Raw genomic sequence first — 19,810 nt, forward strand, 5'->3', positions numbered from 1 at the left:
AAAATGTTTCACTTGTAAAGATGCAGAGTTTAAAACTGAGTTTTGACGTATAGTTTGTACCAGCTGGAATTAATGCAGCAGAAACTGCTACTACGTGTAGTGCTAACCGATCAGTTTCCTTCTTGGCAGTGAAAGCAATATCTTTGAAATTACAAGATTGATTAGCATGTGACTCCATCTCCTCGGCTTTGAAATTTTAAGATTGATGGCTGGTCGGTCGACCCTCAGTGTGTATCCCAGCCTTAAGCAAGGCTTTATATGATGCAAATTTCTTAGGAATGCCTCATATCATCTTTTTGACCAATTCCTTTTGTCCTTATAGTTTTACATAGGACAATAGCGTCATTCTTTATTGAACTCAACTTTGAGTTGAAACTTGTGGTGGATACATATCTTCAGTCATCCTCAGATTTTTTAATTGAGAAGCCAAGTAATCCAACCTTGATCTGTTAACAGTGGCAGATGTATTGACACTGGCTCCGACGAAGAGGAATCTGTCCAACCAAGTCATCATTCTAACCAATGAACTGATGCAACATCGGCTTAAGAAACTTAGTAAGCATTGAATTATAGCGGACGGCTTTGTGAGTCTGAATGTGCAACTTCAAATCCTGGTCTTAACAAACTACACATACGATGGCAGTTCTTCTAGAATAGAGGGCATGGTTCAGCCCCAAGTTCAGGCGCAGATAAATTGTGTCGCTTACTACTTCGAGATTCGACCATTGTTCTGACCCCATTAGAAATTTTTCCGTGTAATGGGTTAAGCAACTCTGTTATGTACTTATGTGTCAATGATTCGATCACTTGTGCTAAACTCACTTTGAGAAGAAATATGACAGTCTTTTTATAAACTTGGTCGTTTGGTTTCTTTTAAAAATAAGTTTTTTCCTTTTTACCCTAAAAAATCATCAAAGTTAATCAAGACGCGTATAAAAAAGCTGGTAGCAGACGGAAGAACAAACTAGCCTTTTGCCAAAAACGTATGGAGCAAAAGAAAATCCATGGATCATCATCAACACATGATGATAATAATAATAATGATAGATCTCTATCCATAGAGCATATTCCCCTCGACCTAATGGCGGAGATACTCTCAAGACAGCCAGCTAAATCGATTGGGAGGTCTCGCTCTGTCTCTAAGTTATGGTCTTCCATTACCACAACTCAAGGTTTCATCAAGTCATTCGCTGCTAGGTCATCGGAATCATCACAGCCTTGTGCTCTGCTAATCTTCAGCAAACGCGACAAGCTGTTTGTTTTCTCCTCTCCTCAAAAAGAGAGTTATCAATTTAAAATCCCCCGTGATGGTTTCCTTCAGCGCTACGATTCCGTCCACGGCTTGGTTTACTTGGAAACTTCTACGCAGCTCATGATTTGGAATCCAACCATGAAACGCTTCTTCACTTTACCTGAACCTGAAGGCAGCGAGGGCAAATACATCACAGGATCTTTGGGATATGATCCCATTGACTGTAAATACAAAGCACTGTGCCATCTTACAGGAGACAAGATTGGGATTCTTACATTGGGATCGCAGGAGTCATGGAGAATACTATCCCAAGGCTTCCCAAGTCATTCTCGACGCATGTCAGATTGTGTGATATGCATTAATGGAGTCATATACTATCAATGTTTTTCTGGTCTTTCTCTGGCTCATGCCATTATGAGCTTTCATGTCAGGTCTGAAAAGTTCCATTTGATAAATTATCCGTCCAGGGATGGTTGCTTTTTCGTATCTTATGAGGGAAGACTAGCTTTGATGCTAAGTTCCAATGGCCACTCTGGTATTGAATTGTGGATCTTGGTGAATGCAGAGAATCACGAATGGGTATACAAACACTTTCCTACACCTTTTCTTCGTCAGACATTTTGGGTTTTGAGGGATATGAAGTTGAAAGGTGTTACTGACGAAGGTGAGTTTATCTATGTTTATACAACATTCTCCATTTATACACGTCGTGCGGACGTTATTGACCTAAGTTCTGATGATTGGAGTGAGTTCATAGTTATATATTTTGATCCGAAGAAAAACAGTTCAAGAGTAGTTAATTTTCTAGGAATTTCAATTGGCGATTTAAAGCGACTCCGTGTACTTGGATCCGAACTTATAGAAGGTTTAAGTGTTGTACCAAATCACATTGAGAGTCTCATGTCATTGTAATAATTGGTTTTTCGTTTTGTCTTTGACTGACACTTATGTAAATTTTTTTTTTACTATTTTTCCCAACAATGACAGCAACAACCTGATGAGATACTATTTGAGAAAGAAGTGAACGTGGCCATTAGTTTCCATATTACTTTTTATGTAGTGGGATTATGTTTCCTTAAGTTGAGGATGTGTTGCTTCCTACCCACGTTTCATGTTTCACGTAGTTAGTTTATTTCTTTAGTTTTGTATTTAAGTATCAGTTGGGAAGAGAATGAGAGGAGAATTGAAGAGCAAATTGTGGTAACTTCGGTAGAGTTTGGCTGAAAGTTTAAACTGTTCAACGAAAAACTATGATTGGTAAAAATTAGAACAAAGTAAGTAAATTTTTATTTTAGTTGTGACACATTTCAACTTTTGCTGATGTTATATGCTATTTCATCTGACCATCTAAATAATATTGGTAAGCCAGAAAACGGTTCAAACGCAACCAATCAAAACCAAATATGTTCCCAAACATAGACGTCTAAAGCTAATCAATTTTCTTTATCCTTTTGCAATTGTTGTTCTTAAGAAGCCGGTTAAGCGACAATGATTCTCCCTGACCATCATTCAATAACCGCTGTTCCAGGCAGCAAGCCATTAACTGTCGGAGAAGTGTCTCAAGATGAGAATACAACCGATCTTTGTGTTTTGGATTTGTAGATAAAACCGCTGCATTTACGGCGTCTGCCACTACTTCCCGTTGAGATGCTTCAAGGAAATATCCCACGTTTGATTCTTGGGGACGTTCGTAGACAAGCAGAGCAAAGCAATCCTAAAAAAAGAGAAACAAGAGACGAGAATCTCTGACTTTGAAACCCATAGATATCAAATACCAATCCATCACACAAGTTTAAGGTCGCAGAAGCGTCAATACCTCTACAATGTCTTGGAATACATTTAAACCAATGAACTTGGCTAACTCTACTCTTCCATATTTCACAGCTTCTTCCAATGCTCCAATCTATGCATGTAAATTTTTTTCCCTCAAAGCATTAAGAGAAATAGTCTAACCACCATCGACCTGATATGCCAATAATGTAATAAGGAGCAAAGAGTATACCCGTACTAACTCAATGAACTTTTGACAGCGAAGGAGGAAGCAAACTTCTGATTTATCATCCTGCATATAATACAATTGGGGTAAGAGTTCAAATCAAAATGCAAAGCAGCTTAATTAACACTTTATGACTTGTTTTTCAATCCACCTGTACAAGTTGGGGATAGCAATCCCTGAGTTTAGCAAGAGCAGCATCAATCTCACCCTTTCCTATAAGCTTTGCCAACCAACCAAAGTATGCATCAGTTCAGTAATAACAAATAAAAGCAGTACTAATTAAGTAGTTCAATACCTGTCTAAGGATCTTCCTCTCATTCAGTGCATATGCTGTATCTTGCACCTCAACACCGTCTTCTTGAGCAAAGTAGATAGGAGGAACTGTACTTTTAGTAGCTAGGTTGAAAGCTTGAAAAGTCTCTTCATACCCAAAATGAAGCAAGTAATTTTTTACTAGCCTGATGACCAAAAAAAAAAGAAGCTTTAGGAAAATTCATTGCCAACCTGAAAACAGAACAGAAAAGAACAAACCTATAATTCATGTTTGGTGGTATGGATGTCTTTTTAATGGCTATTTGTTGCTTATTCCTCTCCGATACCTCATACCCCTTACACAACAGAAAAGAAAATCACCATCTAATTTATACCTAAACATTCTTACAGAGTATGTGAATGTTAATCATTGAGAGAAGTGGTAATGTGTGATCACAAATTATGTACTCAATTTGTATTAGAGAAAACATCTGTCACATTATATATTTAACATAGGGAAAATATATGCAAATCGTTTCTTTTTACTACTCAATAAATGTATTCAATCTAAGATCTAGAAATTTTACTTCTATCAAATAACACAGAGGATCTTACCTTAAAATCAAAAGCAAACTTCTCCAGCCCAAAGTTAACACTAACCCTGCCAACATTCACAACGAGCACAACTATGAACCTCACATGCAAGCAGCTGAATCAATTAAACAAAGAAGAGAATAAAAGCAATACTCCTCGTTTCGGCTATGTACAGCGACAGTAGGGAACAGAGGACCCTTGATGTACTTGGAGACAGTCCCTACCAGAGTTCCATTTACACTACGACCAGTAAGATATGTCAGAAGTGTGACACATGAAATGAACTGGATCTTGATCTCCATTTCAAACATTGATTTACTTACGTGAAAAAGAACTCCTGAGAATCATAGTTTATACCGGCACCAACCGTATCACCGGTTGTATACGCCGGACCAAAGGCTTCACCTTGTCTCTTCCCAAGATATATAAGTCCATCTTCACCATGATACCCACAAGTGTTGAGTTCCCATCTAAATCATTACACAACATGAATAACAAATTAAAGAGTGTCCTAAACCTAATCAAACACAACACGACCGAAACTGACTGAAGTGTACCCAGGATGCCTTCCGGTTTTGAAGTTATCGGTAGTGAAACCAATCGCAGCCCTTCCTTTAACGCCAGCGTCTTTGACGTACATCTCGAAGTAGTAAGCGTGACGCTTGAAGGGAGCAGGTTTATTCGCTTGAACGACGCCGACGTCGTGACCGTGCTGGCCAGCGCCGGTGTACTTGAGGGAGAGTTTATCGGGAGAGACGATTAGGAAACCGCCGGAGCTGTTGATGGTGTTTAGCTCGGTGGGTGATTCTTCTTCTTCCTCGTTGGCCATGTCTTCGCGGTTAGAAGAGTGGCGAAATTTGTGAATGAAGTGGGAGGAGTTCATTTGAATCAGAACGCTAGAATTTCGATTTATGGAAACAGAGTTGTTAGAGAGAATATCTCTTTGTTTGTTTCGTTCATTCAAATTATTTTTCTAGAGATGATGATGTTTTTTATGCGATAAAAGCTGTTCCGAAAATGTAACAGCTTAACCAGAGAGAATAACAAAAGTAAACCGGTTCATACAAACAAACCAAATATAGTTTATCAAACCGGAAAATTCATTGATTGGTATTAGTTTTTTTTTGTCAAGGATTCTTGATATTAGTTATGATATTTTTCTTTGCACAAAAAAAAGTTATGATATTTTTCTTCTTCACAAATATAATATCGAATTATGAAATTTGGGTGTTAAATTTTCTTTACAGATATATAACACTGTAAAATAATATTTATGCAAATAACTGAAGATCGACTCTGGATTCAGCTCATTAAAACTTGGAATTTATTACTTTCAAAAATTATTAAACGAATTTAAAGAAAATTTTATTAAAAACTCTGTTTAAAAAAATTACTCAACTTCTATAGGTTTAATAAATAAAATTATATTTACAACATACACTAAAAGCTTTATTAATATTTTTCCATAATTTTTATACTTTTCTTCACTTTTGCAATTATAAATATTTTTAATTTTTTTTCACAGAAAATATTGGACCCGGAATTTTACGTTGTTTCTAAGAGCACCCACAATGGTGATACCCATTGTGGAGTCCTTAGGATTAGATTAATCTTTTTTTTTTTTTTTTTTTTTTTTTTTAATTGTTAAGGACTCTTGTGAAAAATAGCTGTACAATGGTGAGTCCGAAGTTGGGATCCTTAAAAAAAAAAAAAAAATTTGTTGTGAAATATAATTTATATATATTGGATGACTAAATATAATAAATAAACAAAAATTCCATAATTAAACATAAAATTCCATAATTAAACATAAAATACATTAATTAAACATAAAAAGACAACAATTAAAGAAAAGAACATTAATTTTACATAAAGATAGAATAATTTCTAATCTTCTTCACCAAATTTATTCCAAATATTTTGAATTAAATCAGTTTTCAACCGTTCATGTGTTTGCCTATCACGAAGATCATTTCGAGTGGGAAAGATATTATTCAGATTTGTTGGCCACTCGGTTTCCACTTCTGAACATCTGGGGACGTCTCCTTCTTCAAATTCAGATATATCAATACGAGAGTATCCATCCCGTTCATCTTCGACTATCATATTGTGAAGTATGATACATGCTCGCATAATCTTCCCTATCTTGTCTTTGTTCAATGTTTTGACCGGATTTCTCACAATTGCAAATCGAGATTGAAGTACTCCAAAAGCCCGCTCCACATCTTTCCGGGTTGCTTCTTGAACTTTAGCAAATAACTCTTGTTGAGGAGTTTGAGGAAGGGTAATAGATTGGATAAATGTTGACCATTTTGGATATATACCGTCTGTGAGGTAGTACCCCAACTTATACGTGTGTCCGTTGACCACGTACTTTACCCTCGGAGCTCGACCTTGTAAAATATCATCAAAAACAGGAGACCGATCGAGGACATTAATATCGTTTAAGGTACCTGGAGGACCAAAAAAGGCGTGCCATATCCAAAGATCTTGGGATGCTACAGCCTCTAATACAATTGTCGGTTTTCCTGATCCACGGGCGTATTGTCCTTTCCAAGCGGTTGGGCAATTTTTCCACTCCCAGTGCATACAGTCAATGCTCCCGACCATCCCAGGAAACCCTCGTTTCTCTCCAATATCGAGTAGTCGTTGAAGATCCTCCGGTGTGGGTCGTCGTAGATACTCTTCTCCGAATAACAGTATTATTCCGTCAGTAAAATTATGTAAACACGAAAGTGCAGTGGTCTCACCAAGTCGCAGATATTCGTCAACGGTGTCGGCCGCGGTACCATAAGCGAGCAGACGAATAGCTGCAGTACATTTTTGTAGTGCAGTAAGACTCCACCTGCCGGTTGCATCTCTTCTTTGCTGAAAGAATGGAAAGGACGCTTCTAGGCCATGAACAAGACGCAAGAATAATTCCTTATTCATGCGGAAACGGCGTCTGAATAATTGAGTCGAGAAAGTCGAATTTTCGCTGAAGTAATCATTCCATAATTGGTCTTGTCCTCCTTCGCGGTGTCGTTCTACATATGCACGTGTCCTTTGCGGTATGGTTTGGGCCTCCACAATGTCGTTGTATATTTCTTCTACGTATTCTTCACAAATTTCGTCCAATCTTTCATCGACTTCATCGGATGAAGATGATGACATATCTAGAAAATAATTAAAAATTGAATTATCTAAAATTATCTAGACAATAATTTCGTCCAATAATTATCTAGAAAATTTTCTCACATTTTTATTGAATTATCTAAAATTATCTACAAAATATTAAAAGGTCAGATAATAATAACAAAAGTTTTTAACTCTCCATGTACTTTTGAGATAATGATAATATTAAAGTTTTTTAACAAAAGTTTTTAACTCTCCATTATAGTAAAAACAAAAAGATGAACGTGATGATCTTTTCTTTATATAGATGAACGTGATGATCATTTCTTTATATAGAAGAAGATGAACGTGATGATCTTTTCTTAATATTTTAGTATGTTTGGTTGTAGTGAACTCATGAGGCGTGATGATCATTTCTTTTAACAGGTTACAATGATTATGCATATAATTATATAACAGAGACCTTCATCAACAATGATTATGCATATAATTATATAACTAATGACAACACAAGGGATTAAGTTACCTGATTAAAAATAGTACTGATGGCAAGATAGAGTTGTAGCCAAACTTACAACTTGGAGTAGTAGCTAAATGTTACAACAACAATAAACTAAAACAACTTCTTCTCGACCAGATTGGAATCGGGAAAAAAAAGGAAGGAAGAAGTGATGGCAAGATAGAAACCGAGACACAAACTTATAGCAGAAAAAGGACTTCCCGTGACTTGCTTCACATGAGCTACAGAAGAAAAGACTTTCACCACTCCAAAGGCACCCGTGACTTGCTTCCTCTTTTACTGCGGAACCTGAAACATAAAAGACCCGTGAGTGACTTAGCAAATCAACAAAAAGACATGTGACTTAAAGCAACCTACAGAGAAGTATCTACCTAAAGAGAAAAACATCATAACATTTCAGACATTAACTTCAGCTTAAGTGATGTTTCCATCTCAGTTAATGGCACTTTTTTAGCTAATAAACGATCAAGAAGTTTCTGGTTAGAGAGTTTCTGTTTAATCTCCATGATGGTTTGTAAACGCGACAACTCCTCTTCTTTCCCACTCTTCTTCTTCTTAGAAGCAGCTTTCGCTGCCTTGACCCCGACCGGTCTGCCCTCTTCCTCATCTATATCAACCTCCACGACATGTTTGCGCTTATCCTTCCCACTGTCTTTACATGATGAGCACCATTTCTGGTCATGCCTCAGCTCCCTCCAGGCGTGTTCCATGCCAAACTTGTGGCCTTGATCCTTGAAGTAGTAGTCTAGTGCGGCTTTCATCAGATCATCATCGTTTTCACCGCTTTTCTGCTCCCTCATAGCCTGGTCATAGCAACCAACGAACTTGGAGACATCTGCGTTAATCCTAGCCCACCGCTGCTTGGCTGGAGTAAGCTCTCTCGGAACTGTCCCAACCAGAAGAGGGCTTGCATTGTAGTAGTCGATGATCCTCTTCCAGAATGCACCAGCTTTCTGCTCAGTGTTTTTAACTGCATCTTTACTGGTGTTGAGCCAAGCACCTATCAGTATTAAATCCTCTTGCTGGTTCCATTTCCTCCTCTCTTTGGTAGCAGGCTCGACAACCGGCTCACCAGACTCGCCAACAGGAGCTTCGCTACTGGACCCAACAGGCTCAGGTGGTTGGCTACCGAACCAAACTTGTTCATGTGAATCAAGTTCAATGGGACATTGACTAAACAGTAGGTTTCGGAAACCACTGCTGTTATTCATTTTATCTAATTGTCTGTGTTACTCTATTAGCAACACAGCCCTTAAATAAGCCAGCTAGAAGAAAGAAAGCTCTAAACTAGCATTTATCACCAACAAAACTAAGTAGTTAGGCAGATAGAAAGCTCTAAACTAGCATTTATCACCAATCAAATCTAATAAGTCCTCTACTAGTAACACAGAAAGTAAACAAGTACGAGTGTGATAACGTTTAATATCATATCAAATCTGAATAAGGAAGGTAAGCATTTAAGATAAAGAGTTTCAATATAAATGTTTTGTTTTTTTCAGAGAAGCAAAAAACAGAGAAATAGCTTCAGTTTAAATGTTTCTAACCTTAAAGACAGTCTCCACGTTAGATAGTCTTCTACTATCCTTCGAAGCTGTTCCTGGAAAACATCAAAAAAAATTTTAAAAATCCACAGGACAAAATTTTTAAAAAACAAGGATTGAAACTAACCTCCAAGAATTATCACCGCTATTAAAAGTAAAAGGCTCAGCAGAAGAGATACTCCAAGAATTGTAACCCATGATGTCTTCTTGCATAACTCATCACACAGGGTCTTCTCGAGCGTAGCCAGCTTCTGGTCACTCGCACGAACTTGATCCTTGAGAAGACTAAGTTGTGTCTCAAAGGCACGCATCTCCTCCGCATTTGTATGTCCCCCACATAAGTACTGAAACGGCTGAGGTGGGCACTGAACAGGCTCACCAATGTTGTAGCTACTCTCAGCTTCTTCGGCGTACAAAGCCGCTTCAGCTTCAAGCAGTGAGGTCAAGTCATACTCGTCTGATGAGGAAGGCTGGGTGTAGCTATAGTCTTGGCCCATGTTTGCTTAACCTGAAATTTTTAAATATGTAAGCACAAAATAGAACAACAAAAGTGAAACAACAACTACCACAGAGCATTCATCATCAGACGACTAACCAAACAGAAATTTATCAAAGCATAGATGAGGGGGATCGTGTAAACACACAAAGGATCGTGTTTTAAGTTTCACAAGAAAATAAAACCTTGAGTCAAAGCAGAAAAGCAGACGAAGCAGATAAGCATTCATCGTTTGAAATCAGACAGACAGAACCAGATGGATCAATGGTTAAAAGCAGATAAGCAAATCGTTAATCAAACCTATTTCAGTTTCGGAACCGTAACTACTAACCAAAACCTCTACAAATCGATTGAAAACCCAAATCATTTGAAACCCTAACTTGAAACGAAAATCCCCAATTCGATTTAAAAAAGCAAAACGAACCCTAAATTTACAGGAAAACTACAAGGAACCTAATCTAATACCATAAATCTACAGATTCCTCTCGATTTATCTTGGAACGCGAGGGAAGAAGATGGAACGAGATGGATCGAAAATCGCCTTCTGTTTCTTCGAGAGTTTTTTTTTCTACGTTTGTGTCGAATGATTTTTTTTTTCGTGACCACGACACACAAACACAACTCGACCCAATCAAAGCGTGCCAGCTGCCCTAAGGATTAAGTCCTTAAGTTCCTTCTACACGGACTGATCCTTCGCTTATTTGCCTTTTTTCATTTATTTTTAATGTGATTACCCTATAATCTAGCGCTAAGGACTCCCTAAAACACACCGTTGCGCATGCTCTAACATCCATTATTTAAGAGTTGGTCTTTAATTTGTACAAACTGGTCAAATACTTGGTTTCTTTAATTTTTCTTTTTGAAAAAATTAAACCAAATTTTAATAGCAGAATTACTGTAAATTAATCTGAACAACAATGCTACCACAACACTAGCTTAAACAGAGACAAGAATCCAAAGACGTTTGGAAATGGACACCAACGAAACGTTCCCTCCATAGACAAGCCAATAGCCAAGAGTCCGAGAGAAAGGCGAGTCACTCAGACCTTGAAGCTACGGTACCTACAGTTTCTGGCAAGCCAACGAATCACGAACCACTCCAAGAATCATAAACACAGAATGACAAACCAACCCGACATTGACATACACCGGCTGCACGAGGCAGTGGAACTATCCGACGATGCTGTTGTACAGTTTAAGACACGAAGATTGCCGCCTATAAACCTCTCACGGGGACCGTATACAGGGCCGTCTAACAGCACGCGCAAGTGGAGCGGTCGAACAGGGCCCCAAAATATAAAAATAAAAAATTTAAGGTTTTTTGGAAATATATAGATAAATTATGGTAAGAAACTTTAAAACTTTAGATATAATGCTAAATTTAGAAATTATAATTAAAAAAATAAGACAAAATTATTAAATTTTAAAATTACTTGATAAAATGTACGATTAATATTTTTTTTGAACAGGGCCTCAAATTAATTTGAGACGGCCCTGACCGTATACACCTGTTGAACCTAGAGCCCATAAAGAAAAACCGGACTGAACAGCACACAACCTCCAGAGCAGCCTCAACCGAGAGAGAGAGAGAGAAAAGACCGAGAGCCTAACTGAAAACCTACCTCTATCGGAACCTACTTCACTGCTCTGTCTTCAGCTAGTTGAGCACTGGATTTAGCACAAGGACAGAAGCACAGCAACGGTGAACGCCACAACGATGGATACTTCTAACTTTGAGGCGAACAGACCACCAGAAACGAGACGATGGCCAACGAAACACCACGTGCAGCCACCGGATTAACCCCAGAGCAGGAGAAAGACACTCCCACTGAAGGACTCCATGTGCTTCCCCCGTAGACCACCAGAGGAGAAAAGACAGAGAGAAGACATCGGAGTTGCAAGCAACCCAGATCCGAGACCAAGAGGCCTCCCCGATGAACCACACGCTGCCAAAAGGAGAAACTCGACGAGGTCTATAAAAAATCTCCCAGACAAAGTTGCCGGAGCAAAACTGGAGGTAGCTACAACGAGTAGCGTCCGCCATCCTCTAGCATCACTACCCTCACCGGGAACAACACAAATCTACTCCATAGACACCGGATCTGAACCGGTAGAGAATCACAGAGCTTCACCTCCGCTGACACAGAGAAGACCATGGAGATGACAGAGAAAAGCGGAGAAAAACATAAGGAAGGCTCCGGCGACCAGAAAAAGACATTGCGGCCACCCGAGTAGGAGGCAAAATAGCCGGAGGGGAATAGTAAGTAGAGGGAAGGAAGATGATATGTTTTTTGGAGAGGGAGTGGTTTCTTTAAACTTGTTTTCTGTGAATACACTTGGGGACATTATCCTCTTCATCTTCTACAAAAATTTATTTGCTGCCAATTGTATGGTTTGATCATGGGGTGGTTTCTTGGTTAATTGTCTGATCTTAATGCATAACTTTCAAAACACTAAAAGCATAGTTGAAATTCTCATCAGATATTTGTAAGACATGAGAGTTCGTTGAATTCCCGATCAGAACTTACTAGTTTCCTTTTCAATGTTTATTTATTCTTCCAAGTCTGAAGGAGGGTCATTATATCAGCAAGCTAAGCATGAAAAAATTGAGCTTTCAGACAACATTTTGGATAGTTTAGCAGAATTCCAAAAACAAGTTCACGGACAGAAACACATGTTCTGGAAAGTTTTTGTCAAGCCCGTCTTTTACCATATATAGAAACGTAGAAACCCAACATGGCCTTATTAGTTCAACAATTCATTTTTTATATAAGAAATGAAAATAAATTGGCGCATATACTGTTAACAATCATATATTTGACTCATCAACTGTTGGTGGTAAGAAAATCATTTGCTGATTTTCGTGAAAATGATGTATACAAAGATTTCTGTTTTGTTATAATAGTTTAATTCTCTTGTGAATGACAAAATTTTCATTTGTGTAGTATGATGTTCTTTTACTTCTATTTCAAATGACATATGAATAGATTCGACTAATATCTCCATTTGTATAAAAAAATATCAAATTAAAAAGGGAGAATTTGTGACAAATGACCAGAAAATAGAAGAAGAAAAAAACTAAAAATTTTGAAGTTTCTGATGTATCCAAATAAAACTCCCAACCTATATAAGAAATGTCAAGTTTTTTTTACTTTTGTATTTGTCTGAACTCTCAACGACCTATAAGAAAGAGGGAAAAAAAAAACAAAAAGCAGAATCTAAGGAGAAAAAAATGGGAAATGAGATAAAGAAAATAAAAGGTTACCTACCAAAATCCCCCACACACGACACAGCAAAGCACATCCTCTCTCTCACACATAATCACATGTATATGTACCAACTCGGTCAAAAAGTCACCTCCTTTTTTATATAAGAGACCCAAACTCTCCGCACATCTTGCTTTGCTCTCTGCTCTCTCTCTCTCTCTCTCTCTCTCTCTCTCTCTCTCTCTCTCTCTCTCTCTCTCTCTCTCTCTCTCTCTCTCTCTCTCTCTCTCTCTCTCTCGCGTACACGCAAAACCATATTAATCCACCATGGGAAGATCTCCTTGTTGCGAGAAAGCCCACACAAACAAAGGAGCTTGGACCAAAGAAGAAGACCAACGTCTCATCGACTACATCCGTATTCACGGCGAAGGTAGCTGGCGTTCACTTCCCAAATCCGCAGGTCTCATAACTATTTTCTCATAATTATTGAGTTTAAATCACAAATACTTTGGTCTATATATATATTCAGTAATCATTATTCCTTTCATTGCAACAGGATTGTTACGGTGTGGTAAAAGTTGTAGATTGAGATGGATTAATTACCTTCGTCCTGATCTCAAACGTGGCAATTTTTCTGATGAAGAAGACAAAGTTATCATCAAACTCCATAGCTTACTCGGCAACAAGTAATTAAACTTTCCATTTTTTAAATTTTCCCGGGAAATAAATTTCAGAAACAGAGAGAAAATAAATTTTTAATTGTTTTTTTTTTGCAGATGGTCATTGATCGCGGGAAGATTACCAGGAAGAACAGACAATGAGATTAAAAATTATTGGAATACTCATATTAAGAGGAAGCTTCTTAGCCATGGAATCGACCCACAAACTCATCGTCCGATCAAAGATTCCATCGCCGTTGAAAACTCTTTTACCGTCAGGCCGAAGACGGAAAATTCCTCCGGTAACGTAGCATCCACAAGCGGCACAACGACTGATGAGGATATCCGACAGAACGGTGATTGTTATTACAATGATAATTCAGGAGAGAAAGAGGTTAATCTGGACTTAACTCTTGGGTCCGGATCAACTTCTTTAGTCAGGTCGGGTGGGAGAAGTGGAAACGGATCATCAGCAGATTCAAAGCCGTGGTGGGATCCAGTGATGGCGGCGCGTTTGTCACTGTTGTGATTATTACTTCAGTTTCTTTTGTTTTAGTTTTGTTCATATATATATTTACCTTTTAAAGGCTTTTATTGGAAAATTTTCACCGTTGTGGTAAGAACAATGACTTTACCGTTCTTTCTTAGCATTATCAATCGGTACGATCAGCGCCGTGCATAGTGTGTTACCGATCATTCCTTTATTATTCTTTCCAACTTTAAATCGTAACCGCCACCATCAGCTTAGTATTTAGTAGTATTATAAAAATATGTAAGCATATTAGATCACGATCAGCATGAGTGAATTTGAACTTTTTAATTTCAAAAGTAATTGTCGAAATTTCTAAGCGTAATCCATCAGGAGTGAAATGTGAACAGAGTTTTGGACTATTTTGGATGAATCGTTATCCACTTTTCCATGTAGATACAGATGGATATTGCTTATAGCCGAGGACTTCTAGAAACTTGAATTAGGTTACAACGGGACCATATAGTATATTAGTATAGCAACTTACAGCAAATATCTTGGTCATTATATATACCTTCTTTTTTTCTTCTAAAGAACTACATCATAATATTTCCCACAGATTGTTGCTGTTAACAAATCTCAACAAATTCCCTAATCCATAATAGTTAATTTAGTAAAAATTACTTTCGCACATTTGGAAGGAGGTACTTTCTGGAGCCACAGCACAAAATGAGTTCTATAACTGTTTTATTGTTTCAAAAAAAAAAAAAAAAAAAAAAAAAAAAGAGTTCTATAACTGTTTCTCATCTCAGTCCACATGGAAACATATAAGAGAGCAAAGAGGAAAAAAGTGATGGAGCCAGTATAGTCTGGTTCTCGCAAAGTATTACTCGATTCTCTTTCATCAGTTGGCTAGCGGTCAAAGATAGGGTGGCAACGGGATGCGTATGAAAAGAAATTTTGATGCCTTTTTTTTTGTCCTTGCACCTACACTATGAAATAGGAGTGGTAGGAAGCCTTTTCGGGAGGACACCCGATTCATATTGGAAAACACTTACCTGGCTAGTGGCTACTACTCACACGTATGACTTTCTCAATTTCATACTTCTGAGATTAGTATTCAGGTGACCATCTACTACATCTTGAGATAATATAATGATAAGCGTCACAAGCACATCACTAGAACGGTGAAACAGTTAGCTCGGGAGATTGGCAAAACGATATGGAATCATATTATGTCAACTAAGTATTACTCAAAGCCAATAATGCTCCTGGGTCTTTTACACAGATGGTTCGAAGGTTATGAAAGTGTTACGTAGTCTGGTTTGTTTCTATCGTTTCAATTCTTGAAGTATTCATTAGTATGTACCCTTTTTTAAAAAACTTTTGATCAACAAATTTAACATATCATAGAAAAAAAATTGTATCTATTGATTTAAAGTACGGTAATTACAATACAGTGGAAAACAAGACAGTTCTGAGAATCTGAGATAGGAAATGGAATGTGAAGAAACAGCTGATTGATCGGATAAATGAACAGCTTAAAATAATTTAATTTTAATAAAAATAAAGAGATAAAGAAGAATAAGACAAGGGAGAAGACATGTGACATGTTTTAGGAAAGTAGGTGGCCGAATCTATCATTATAACCATATTGTATGATTTGATAAAAAAAAATATTGTATGATTTGATAAAAAAAAACATATTGTATGATAATTGACTTCAGCTAATTTCTTAAAAGTATAGATATTTATGCTATAACTTTATATATCTGTAATTTATATAAAAATATCGGAATCTGGATACAACTTATTTCAATATGGTGTTAGCAAATATAAAATGTACAACAAAAGAAAGAATCATGTGCGTGAGAAGAGGAAGAAGGTATGGGAATGTGGGATTTAGGTGAGATCCAGCCAAACATGACAACCTCCTTTCCTGGAAATTAAAAAGAAGCTGTCACTTTCCATTTTATAATAATAAGATTATATATAAAGTGATATGCCTATTTACATCTTCTAGATGGGCTAGATTATAAGCAGAATCTTTCGAAAATATTAGTGCTCGACATTTTATCCGTTAAATTTAGTTTGATTCGTTATTCATTTTTATTTGATCCAAAAATTCTGGATATCCGTAAACTTTCGAAGCAAAACAAATACTAAAAATTAATATCTGCTAAAATTGAATCAAATCACAAATATTAAATTTTTTGGAAGCGGATATTCTCCGGTAATATATAAATACATGTATATCTTGATTATATTTAAAGTTTTTAATATATAAAATTATATAATTATTATTCTAACATATGATTTGATAAATTCTATTCACATTATTACTTATATAAAAGTATTACATAAAAAGAAGATAACATATTTATGACAATTATAATTTTTTTTAAAGTTTTGTGTTATTATAATTGTTAACTAAGTTCAAAAAATTTACAAAATATGTAGATTCACTACTTCTTTTAATTTGTATCATATATATCATGCAAAAAATATTTTACAAAACAAACTTGTATTAAAATTTTATTATTATTTGTATTAATCAAAACAAATGAGATATCCGTAAGTATTCGTAAATATCCACAAATATCTATTTATTTTTCAGATATCTGTTTCTCCGAATATCCGTATTTTTCTGAAGTAAATCAAATAAAAAAATTAAATATCCGTGACATACGAATCAAATCACAAATACCTTCGAAAATCCGGATATCTGATCCGTGCCCATGCCTAAAAAATATAATCTACAATATTCGTATTCGGAAGAACCTGACGTTGAGTTCTTATCTAAATACTTTTACAAATCTAATCTATTAATTCAGAATTTTACTATTATCTACTATTAACAAGTGTTCTTGATACAAAGAAGCAAAAACTTGTATAGATGATCACTGGTAGACATTTATGTGAAGAAAGCTCTTAAACGATGTTTTTTTTTGGTTGTTGCAGGATGCAAATATCATAAAAGTGATAGAGAGAGTGCTGACAGAGAGCGAAAGGTTCAGGTTGGCAAAAGCAGCTCGGTGTATTGCATTCTCAGTCTGTCTAATTAGACTCTACCCAAAATAGTTTTTCTTTTACTGTTTATTAATGGGCATAAACCAAATATTACTTCAACAATGAAGGAAAATACATAGTAAACACATTATAAAATGAGTTATTTGATTATTCTGAGAAAAATTAATTAACAAGAAGTAGAAAATTAAACTGATAAGAATAGGAAAAAAAATTATTTTTACCAAAAAAAAAGTAGAAAATTATTCTCCAATCATAATCATACTGCGTGCGTGTTATTGACTGAAACAAAATAAATATAAAGTTGCATTGGGTCCAGAAAAGGCCCAAAGGAGAAGGAGGCGGCCCGTTTAGATTAGGGGTGGATGGTTTGTTTATAAATATAAACCTAAAGGAGACGTGCTCATCCTCCACTACTACACTCGTTTACTCTTGAGCAGCACTCGTAATCAGTCAGGTACGTAGAGAAAACTTCCCAGCCGTCGTGAATCCTGATTTGATTTGCCTCCTTGCTCTTTGTTGGTTTTATTCTATTGAAAACTAAGATCGAATCCCGTAGGCTTTTACGTGTTTCGCTTTGCTTATTTAGTATCTATATTTTGACAGTTACCATGCATTAGTAGAACATGATGATGTTAGATCTGCACTTGTTTGCTTCTTTTGGCACCCACTGATGATTGTTGGCTCATCTTATTCAATTACTATTTGCAGGATACCCTTTGCTTTGCTTGCTATGGCTCGTCGTGACTCTCCTCCCAACTTTGCTCAAGTATCTCTATAAGCTCCCTTATATGCTTGTTTTCTTTTATTTTTTTTGCATATTTTTTTAATAATAATAATATTCTGAAATGTAATCCTCAGGACTCATGTACCATCGAGTTTGACGGTGCTTCCAGAGGAAACCCAGGAAGAGCTGGTGCAGGAGCCGTTCTCCGTGCTCCAGATAACACTGTGCTCTTCCGTTCTCGCGAGGGTTTAGGCTCTGCTACAAACAACGTTGCTGAGTATCGAGCTCTCAATCTTGGCCTCGAGACGGCTCTTAACAACGGCTTTAGAAATGTGCGCGTCCAGGGTGATTCACAGCTTGTCTGTAAGCAGGTCCAAGTTCGACTCTTTTCTTCTTATGTGTGTTCCAGTACTCGTTTGTGTTGTTAGTATCTCACTATTTGTCAGCAGGTTCAAGGTGAATGGAGAACCCACCACCCGAAAATGGCTGAGCTTTGTGGACAAGCACAGCAGCTTATGAGTCAGTTTGACTCATGTGATATTCAACACGTTCCCAGGGTAAACCCACTAACCCCCTTTTCTTTAATTAGCCTGCTGATTCTGATCCATTCAGTAGTTAACTTCGTTGTTAATACATTCAAAGTCAAGATGGCAGTTAATTGTTCGCTGTCTTGTTTATAGGAATTCAATTCAGAGGCTGATGCTCAAGCTAGCCGTGCGACCAATCTGGCAGGTGAGTTAATTAGTTTGTTTAAAAGGATATGGATTCCAGTTTCTTTTTCTTATTATAATAACCGAGGTTTTGTGTTTTCTTTTCATGTGAATTTGATGCGTATCTAGAGGGTGAAACGCAAGAAGATTTTGCAGGCCGCGGCTATGGAAGAAGGGGATACTAATATCCAAGTGGAGTATATGCTTATTCCTGTTTTCTTGTTTTTGGGATCATATCTCTCTTTTAGCATGTTATGTGTTAACATGATGATGAACATGCTCTTCTCTCTCTTTTGCTTTGTCCCACGGCATGTTGACTTTCCCAAGAACATGTCTATGTCGTCTACTACTACTTATTCTATTCAATAAGTTTTCCATATAATACTGTTTTCTTAATCTTCTTTAAAATATTAATCCATCCTTATAGTCATAGACTGCACATGTAAGGGTTTTTAGTCATATTAGTATCGATATATTATTATCAAGAGATATAGACTTCAGTGGGAAGTAGAAACTGTTAAAACCAAACTGAGATTTATCAACTGGAAAAATAAAAGCCAAACGCAAGGAAGATTGATTACAGAGGCAAAGCAAGCTAACTTTCTACATTTAGTGCACAAACTATTTACACCTTCTCTGATTGTTTGTAATCTGTGTGTCTTTAGCATTAACAAGTGTTAAAAAACAAAAGGAAAGAAAGAAGGTTCAGTCATCTCGCACGCTTTTATTATTTGTTGGTGCAATTCTTGCAAGAATCTCTTGATCTGTAAGGTTGACAACAACTCGACTGGCTCTATGTTTTAAGTTGCACCCTGGTTTGCTCTGTGGCGGGGGTGGATGCAGAGCCGGTCCTTGGCCAAACCTAACGAAACATTCTCTTTGGTCCCCAAAAATTTTGGAATAAAATTTTTTATATACATTGACTTCCAAATTTGTAAAAAAAAATATTAAGCTTCCAAATAATTGAAATATTTATTAACTGTTAGTTGGTTGGCGATTTTACTGGAAAGAACCGATAAAGGAAACACACAACACAAGGGTGGTCCACGTTTTGAAACAGAAGTTAGGTTTTCACAGGAAAAGTAAAGTCTAAGCTTCTTTGATTTTATTCCATTTGTGTTTATTTTCGAAATACGTTCCATAATCTTCATGCATGTTGGTTGAATTCTGGTTTGGAGGGATCACGAAGGCGTTCTAATTTTATCTTTGACAATGTGGCAGATACTACTACAAGTATATAATCAACG

General features: G+C 36.7%; 5 protein-coding genes across 11 annotated transcripts; 3 read left to right on the plus strand and 2 right to left on the minus strand.

Moving 5' to 3' along the window:
* The first annotated feature begins 985 nt into the window (after positions 1–985).
* On the plus strand, positions 986–2,164 carry LOC103858517 (putative F-box protein At4g09190). The gene has a single exon (XM_018657321.2). The coding sequence runs from the start codon at positions 986–988 to the stop codon at positions 2,162–2,164; it is 1,179 nt and encodes a 392-aa protein (XP_018512837.1).
* A 449-nt stretch (positions 2,165–2,613) lies between these two features.
* Positions 2,614–5,556, minus strand: LOC103858518 (ran-binding protein M homolog). The gene is made up of 10 exons (XM_009135893.3): positions 4,652–5,556; positions 4,418–4,564; positions 4,248–4,334; positions 4,116–4,161; positions 3,780–3,856; positions 3,544–3,706; positions 3,400–3,468; positions 3,255–3,314; positions 3,069–3,155; positions 2,614–2,966 (listed from the first exon to the last, which is right to left on the minus strand). Exons 1-10 carry the CDS (start codon positions 4,975–4,977, stop codon positions 2,682–2,684), a joined length of 1,347 nt encoding a protein of 448 aa, XP_009134141.1. The 5' UTR covers positions 4,978–5,556; the 3' UTR covers positions 2,614–2,681.
* A 313-nt stretch (positions 5,557–5,869) lies between these two features.
* On the minus strand, positions 5,870–10,679 carry LOC103858519 (putative nuclease HARBI1). 6 transcript variants are annotated; one of them, XM_009135894.3, is made up of 5 exons: positions 10,231–10,679; positions 9,397–9,777; positions 9,273–9,325; positions 7,735–8,016; positions 5,870–7,249 (listed from the first exon to the last, which is right to left on the minus strand). In XM_009135894.3, exon 5 carries the CDS (start codon positions 7,245–7,247, stop codon positions 5,982–5,984), a length of 1,266 nt encoding a protein of 421 aa, XP_009134142.2. In that variant the 5' UTR covers positions 7,248–7,249; positions 7,735–8,016; positions 9,273–9,325; positions 9,397–9,777; positions 10,231–10,679; the 3' UTR covers positions 5,870–5,981. The 6 variants fall into 6 exon arrangements, with proteins under 6 accessions (XP_009134142.2, XP_033143174.1, XP_033143175.1 ...); XM_033287286.1 differs by lacking the exon at positions 5,870–7,249 and adding an exon at positions 8,100–8,519 and having other exon boundaries at positions 7,673–8,016; positions 9,288–9,325; positions 10,231–10,662; XM_033287283.1 differs by having other exon boundaries at positions 9,397–10,672.
* A 668-nt stretch (positions 10,680–11,347) lies between these two features.
* Positions 11,348–14,319, plus strand: LOC103858520 (transcription repressor MYB6). 2 transcript variants are annotated; one of them, XM_033287287.1, is made up of 4 exons: positions 11,348–13,204; positions 13,279–13,431; positions 13,528–13,657; positions 13,748–14,319. In XM_033287287.1, the coding sequence occupies exons 2-4, from the start codon at positions 13,299–13,301 to the stop codon at positions 14,157–14,159; spliced, it is 675 nt and encodes a 224-aa protein (XP_033143178.1). In that variant the 5' UTR covers positions 11,348–13,204; positions 13,279–13,298; the 3' UTR covers positions 14,160–14,319. The 2 variants fall into 2 exon arrangements, with proteins under 2 accessions (XP_033143178.1, XP_009134143.1); XM_009135895.3 differs by having other exon boundaries at positions 13,201–13,431.
* Positions 14,320–17,503: 3,184 nt separating this feature from the next.
* LOC103858522 (uncharacterized protein Mb2253c-like) lies at positions 17,504–18,959 on the plus strand. The gene is made up of 6 exons (XM_009135897.3): positions 17,504–17,583; positions 17,838–17,895; positions 17,988–18,224; positions 18,303–18,410; positions 18,534–18,585; positions 18,693–18,959. Exons 2-6 carry the CDS (start codon positions 17,860–17,862, stop codon positions 18,746–18,748), a joined length of 489 nt encoding a protein of 162 aa, XP_009134145.2. The 5' UTR covers positions 17,504–17,583; positions 17,838–17,859; the 3' UTR covers positions 18,749–18,959.
* The last annotated feature ends 851 nt before the right edge of the window (positions 18,960–19,810 follow it).

This window comes from Brassica rapa, chromosome A03 (genome assembly GCF_000309985.2).
Source record: "Brassica rapa cultivar Chiifu-401-42 chromosome A03, CAAS_Brap_v3.01, whole genome shotgun sequence".
Classification (NCBI taxonomy): domain Eukaryota; kingdom Viridiplantae; phylum Streptophyta; class Magnoliopsida; order Brassicales; family Brassicaceae; genus Brassica; species Brassica rapa.